This window comes from Scylla paramamosain, chromosome 28 (assembly GCF_035594125.1).
Source record: "Scylla paramamosain isolate STU-SP2022 chromosome 28, ASM3559412v1, whole genome shotgun sequence".
NCBI classification, from domain to species: Eukaryota; Metazoa; Arthropoda; class Malacostraca; order Decapoda; family Portunidae; genus Scylla; species Scylla paramamosain.
The window spans coordinates 413898-420628 of record NC_087178.1 but is presented as its reverse complement, the minus strand read 5'-3'; the positions used below and the strand labels follow the sequence as shown (position 1 = coordinate 420628).

Sequence of the window (6731 nt, the reverse complement as noted above, 5' to 3'; positions counted from 1 at the left end):
CAGTAAGGCGAAGGGCGCGACATGTGCTCGGCTGGCTGACAAGAAGGGACTACCCCCGTCAACTCGTCCCCCTCCTCCTCCCTTCCTCTCTCTCTCCGCGTCTATTTTAGCTCTTTATGTCCCCCTATGCCAGCCGCCGCTCTCCAGCATGGCGTCACTCATCACACCACAGCCGCCAAGCACTCAGGCCGTGCATCGCGCCGCCAACACACATCAGGTCACGTCAAACACGGCAAGAGGGTCAGTTTCAAGTCCTCGGTCACCTGCGCCGCCGCCGCCACACAACAGGGAGTGGGGACTGACAGATGGCCGATCCGCTTTTTTAATTTTTCTCGGCCTATACGCTCCTTTCCATCATTATCATACGTTCTTTCTTAGGTGTATTAGTCAGGGGACATTTTTGGATATGTTGAATATATAGTGTTAGCTTATAATGGCTTGTATTGACTTATCGTCTATATGAAATTTTCAGCTTTTTTTCCACTTTTCTCGGCCTATACGTGCCCTTCCTTCATTATTCCTGCTCATACTGCTTAACTGTATTTATGTAAGGAATATTTTTAGATGTATTGGGTGTATAAATAGTGGGTTATAATGACATGTATTGACAGATCCCCCTTATAAAATGTTGGACGCCAGATTTGAAATGTTTGTGTAGCGTAAGACTGGTTTAGTATTTCGGGAGTATAATGCATATTTAACGATGTCACCGTATGCATCGTGTGTTTATGATGATGATTCTGTGTGTACGGTTTATCGGTAGTGCATGACCTGTCTTCATCACACGTGTCTGCAAAAAATTCTTCATGGCAAGGGTCAGACGACTGATTTTTTCGAGATATTTCTTTTCAATTTAGATATTTTTTTGTAACATAATAATCATCAGGTATTTGATGTTGCACGCTGATCATCGTGGATACCCGAGTGGCATCTCAAAATTGAAGTTCCTGCACGTGTAAGTCCATGATTGTGAAGGTGATGGCATGAGTGGTGTCTGCGGAGGGTAGTAAAGGAAAATTCCACTCAAATATTTATATATTGAGAACATAAATATACATTGCTAGATGAGAGGCAAACTGTACGTAGCTTTCTTATAACCAGTTATCAAGCTACCTATGAATGGCTACCGAGTTAGCATACACCACAAATACAATTCCTATATATCCAAATATTAGTGAATAAATATTTTCTATTTTAATAAAACCATTTTTAAACACTATATTCAAATGAGAAAATAAGTACATATAAAATAATATCAAATTTATTTTAGGTCAGACGTGATATTTCAGTGTTGTGTTTGTTTGTGTAGGAATAGCAACGGAGGGCGATTCAGCGGCCACACTCAACAGACAGGGAGTCCAGCAGGTAGCATAGGTGACAGTAGCAGCCAGCAGGAGGGCGAGGATGACACTCACGGACATCACCCGGAGCGTGGAGGCCTGAGTGAGACTTCCTTGGGGCCCTTGCCACTGGTGCGTCACACCCACACCTCTGCAACATTACACCTTTCCTTCATCAACTGTTAACACATTTATAAGCTTCATGGTATTTTGTTTATATTGGCTTTATTTTTATGGCTATCAGTCGTACACATTGTCTTTGATCAGGCAGGCTTTTGTATATTTTTTAATACTCATGAGGAAATATTTTTGGTTGCATATATATTGTGTGTTATTGTTACCACCACCTCTGAGCCTTGTGTTAACCTGTGACCTAACCTTCCTGGAAGGCCTGCTACCACTCTGGCCAGCCCAAACATTGCACGGCTCACTTCCTCTACACTCCATCTCTGTCAGAAATTCCTTACTTGTTATGCCAGTGATCTGCTGAAAAATTAATAAATTATGGCATTAGTTAATGAAATTTTATCAATCATGACATGATTCTGTTTAACTGAATGGCACGGGCAAACTAATTTGGTCAAAAAAATTTATGCTCATAGAAATTTTGCAAATACAGTACACATGAGAAAAAATAGTTGAACAGGCTAACAGCTGCTGCATGAGAGGTGGATGAAGAAGACTTTCACAAGACAAACCATCAGACAGGGTATTATTGGGTATTTTATATTGAATCCAGTCACAAAATTTTGGTTATAGATATTTAGGGTTCTGTGAAGTAAGATCAAATTGCATTGGAAGTTTGTATTTATAGCTAAAATATCATTCTTGATTCAAACCCATCATCCTCAAACATACAACAAATTAATTTGCTAGATGAGATCAACTTGTCTGGGATTATGAGTAATTCCGTCTCGTGCATTGATGAATACGTCTGTGTGTATGTGTATGTACTGCAGGGTGGCAACAATAATGGTGGAGGCCCATGAAGGGGAGGTGGTGGTGGTGGCCATGTGGTACCAGACTCACTCGTCTCCATAGAGCTGATCATTGCCAGGTGGGGGTCGCCATGACTCCAGATATCTACCACGAGAAGCAGGTGAGAGAGAGAGAGAGAGAGAGAGAGAGAGAATAGCAGACAGATTTAAAATATTGAAAAGATATTCTCATCCACTCAGTAGTAATCATGCTCAAATAACATAATGTACTGTATGTGGATAACTTTATTTTATTAGTATTCTTATTTAAAAACATTTTTTTTTAGATCAAGGAACTGTGTGCCCTACATTCCCTGAACAACCTTTTCCAAGATGGTGCTGCCTTTGCCAAGAGTGAGTTGGACAACATATGCTATGCTCTTTCTCCAGACAATTGGTTCAACCCTCACAAATCCCTCTTAGGAACAGGCAACTATGATATTAATGTCATCATGGCAGCCCTGGTCTCCAAAGGATGTGGAGTTGTCTGGTTTGACAAGAGAAAGTAAGTTAAGAAGAATTTGCTTATGAAAATAAAAAAAAAAAATCATGAACTTTTCAAATTTACCTTATATTGACATTATAAATGATTTGGGGATTTCATTTTACCAAAACTATTTAAGTGTATCTTTTCTTGAAAAGTGAATAATTGATAAAGTCTTGATTTTATATGAAAATCAAAGTAGAAAATCTGTTCTTTCTTTCAGAGACCCACGGGTGCTGATGCCAGAGAAGGCAGTAGGGTTCATCCTCAACGTTCCCTCACAGTACCGGCTGGGCCCTGTACAACTACCTCTGCGCAGGAAACATTGGATTGCCATCCGTAGCATACGGGGGATTTATTACAACCTAGACTCTAAGCTTGATACTCCAGAAATAATAGGGAAGGTTAGCATGTGTAGAAATTACATTATATTATTTCCAGAAACTTCACTGCAGGCATCAAAGGTATAAATTTCTGTCATTGTAAGTGTATCATTACTTCTTTAATCCAGTAAAGTGTTATTAAATAGCAAATTATAAGTACTGGGCTTATCTGTTAGTGAGTATGTTGTTTCATTATCTCATTTGTTTTAGTCTGTTTCCTTTTAAACATCTTAAAATACCAAACTGACAAGTAATTTTTATGAAATTGAACATGTCCATGTCTTAGTCCTAATTTTTCCCTTTTAGGAGCAGGAGTTAATCAACTACCTGCGTGAGGAACTGAAGCACAAAGACAAGGAATTGTTTGTGGTGGTAACGGAGGAGGTGGAGCGGCTGCGAGCTTGGTGCTCCTCTCAGCCTCTCCACCCAGCAGCAGCAGGCAGTACAAACAGTGTTGAGGGCAAGGAGTTCCTGGCAACCACGACAAGTACAAATTGTTTAGTCAATGGGAAAGAGTTGCAATGCGGGGAGGCATTCAACCCTCCTGGTCTGTCTTTCATAGATCAAGAGCCAGCAGGACCCGACAGCTGGTCGGTGGGGGAGGCCATGAAGGCAAGTCAGGAAACACTATAGGTTTACAGTGTGGCTAGATGATGGTGATACTAAAAACTGGCATTGTGCATAATGCAGTGTCTTCACTAGTGTTATGGAGTTTGGTACAAAATAGAAATTTATTTACAGCACTTCATTAATTTTGAAGTGCAGGAAAAAAGGTGTTAGATGTTTTCACAGGTTACTCGATGGTTACTCAACTTTCAAATTTTACAAGGTAGTGTGTAGATTTCAGTATTAGTAAGTTGTCTGAACTACATGATACACAACAGCAAACACAGGCATAATGAGAATACATCATCAAGTGGTGTAGGTGATTCCAGCCTGTGGTGTATCTCACTGCCATAGCTTAGCCTGCAGTAATAATGTAAGTGATTTTTTCTTTTACCATGCATTGTATTTCAGAAGTTTAAATAAATGTTTGCTTGGAAACTTTTCTATCATATTTGCATTTTACACAGTGAACAAAACCAAGCAAATACAGACTTCATCCATTCAAATGTCAATAGTAATAACAATTGAAAACAAGTAAAATTTTGCATTAGAACTTTCTAACAGTAACAGATTTTACAGAAGCAGATGTCAGAAAAAGTGCACAATACTCTTAAATGTTATATGTATATATTTCTAGTTCATATTTTACATTCCTATTTGTTATATCTTTATATTTGATGGTTGTTACTATGACAAGAATGGTACTTCATTCAAAGGGATAATAGGCAGTTACTGCACTATACAGTGCTCAGACATGCCAAAATTAAACTTACTATTGGTCTTTATTAATTAGTAGAATGTCCAAACTATTTAATATTGTATTTTAAGAAACACACACACACACACACACACACACACACCTGATTGCAATATATAAAGCATATGAGGGAGTAGAGAAGGTGGACTGGAATGACTTGATGGTTTGGGATGCATGTGATACTAGAGGACATGGAAGGATGAAGAAGAGTGCTTGTAGAAGAGATGTCAAAAAGTATAGTTTCCTGTATAGAATTATTGATGTATGGAACAGTCTGGATGAGGAGTTAGGAAATGCAAGAAGTATACATGAATTCAAGGCTAAGTTGGATATTAAAAGTTATGGAAATGGGACAGCATGAGCATAGCTCTTTTTCCATAAAACACACACACACACACACACACACACACACACACACACACACACACACACACACACACACACACACCTGGCCTCCCAGGTTAAGGTGGGTTGGCACACAGAAAGCTTAGAGCATAAACACATTAAAAAAAAATGAAAATGTAGCATTATCATCAAATCAAAATTTTATCACTGATTTTTCTGTCTGTCTATGTACCAGGTTGGCATCTCTTATGAATGGAGGTAGCCAAGGCAAGGCACCCACCTAACCACCAACCCACACAAACACACACTCAACTAACACCCCAAAACGAAATTACTATCCATCTTAGTCCCTGCACCTTGTGGGAAGGTAGTGGGAGGGGGGGATTGATCCTCATGACTTTTACTGCAAGGGTCAGTTATGCAGCACGCAAAAAACAATCCACACTCAGGCCAGAAAGCAGGAATGGTTTACCCATGATGCACCATGATAGATCCAACCTTCCTCCCACATTTGATCTGATCAGCTGATTTAATCAACTTTCATATAAATATTAAAAAAATATTTTTACACATACACTCTCTGTTTGCACACATTCATGCCTTGGTGCATTCTGATATTTTCACTTCAAAATATATTAATTTATTTTTTGTAATTTTTACTTTTCATGATACATGGATTCAGTTTTTGTAGACATGTATGGATATACTCAATGATATACTTCATACATACTCACCATGTGTTTCTTGTTGTTTTCCCCTAAAACACATTGCTTTATTTTTCACATGCATGACCTCATGACTCCCATAACGAAGCTTCAGTGCCAGTGGTTTACCTGGCTACTTCCTATAGCTTAAGATCACATTATTCTGGAGCATGTTCCTCCATATATATACCATATTGCTCCATCCTTGTCCTTTACATAGCTCTCACCTTTCTGGGTGCTCACAACTACTGTAACACTGATCTTTGCCTCTAATTTCCCTGCCTTAATGTCCACACTTTAAGTATCTCCACACTACATGTACTATAGTGGATGCAGCCTTGGTATTCAGGGTTTTGACTGTACCTGTCCTACACTGTTATTATATTCACACTCAACAGGCACATGAACACCTCTCTCTTTCTTTCATGCTGTTATCTTTTGCCTAATTATTGCAAAATTATAAGTTGTTACATACGACTGCATGTTTTTTTTAATGGCTTTCAGTCTGTTGATGGGACGCCAACACTATGTATCTTTCAGCACACATGGCAATGCATATGGGCTGTGTGGCACTGCTGTCCCAGTGTTCTTGACACATGAATCCCCCAAGCTGTGCCCTACTGACCCAGGTCAGGCCAGGTCACCCCAGGGACAAGGTGGCAACAGTGTGGATAGGTACAGCCAGCACCCTGAGTATCAAATTAGTCTGGGTACACTATAACTTAAATGTCTACTAACAGTCCAGATATTCAGGTTTTAGGGTACAATAACCTTCACAGAAATTTCAGAGCAACCATCAAATATATTGAATTCTGAGTAGGATTTGTTACTTATTATTTTGCTTGATTAGGATTGAGTTGTTTTAGTACTGTATGTTTTGTGCTTATTGTATCTTTGCATCCTGATGGCTTCATCCCCCATGAGGATTACTTTAGCACAAGGACTTCCATAATTCCCTAACAAACCACTATTCTTCCACTTCTGCCAAGGTGTTACAGTACACATTTGGTCAACAGATGCATGACTAGTTCCTTATATTGGTCTTTTCTAAACTGCTTTGTCATTCAGTGTAATGCTTATTGTTCACATTCTTTAAACATTATTTTATTTACTTATAATAAAGATTATGTGACAA

General features: G+C 39.0%; 1 protein-coding gene across 1 annotated transcript; it reads left to right on the top strand.

Moving 5' to 3' along the window:
* The first annotated feature begins 821 nt into the window (after positions 1-821).
* Positions 822-6731, top strand: LOC135114644 (josephin-2-like). Its single transcript, XM_064030450.1, has 6 exons — positions 822-955; positions 1310-1472; positions 2300-2439; positions 2605-2822; positions 3025-3205; positions 3491-6731. Exons 3-6 carry the CDS (start codon positions 2326-2328, stop codon positions 3815-3817), a joined length of 840 nt encoding a protein of 279 aa, XP_063886520.1. The 5' UTR covers positions 822-955; positions 1310-1472; positions 2300-2325; the 3' UTR covers positions 3818-6731.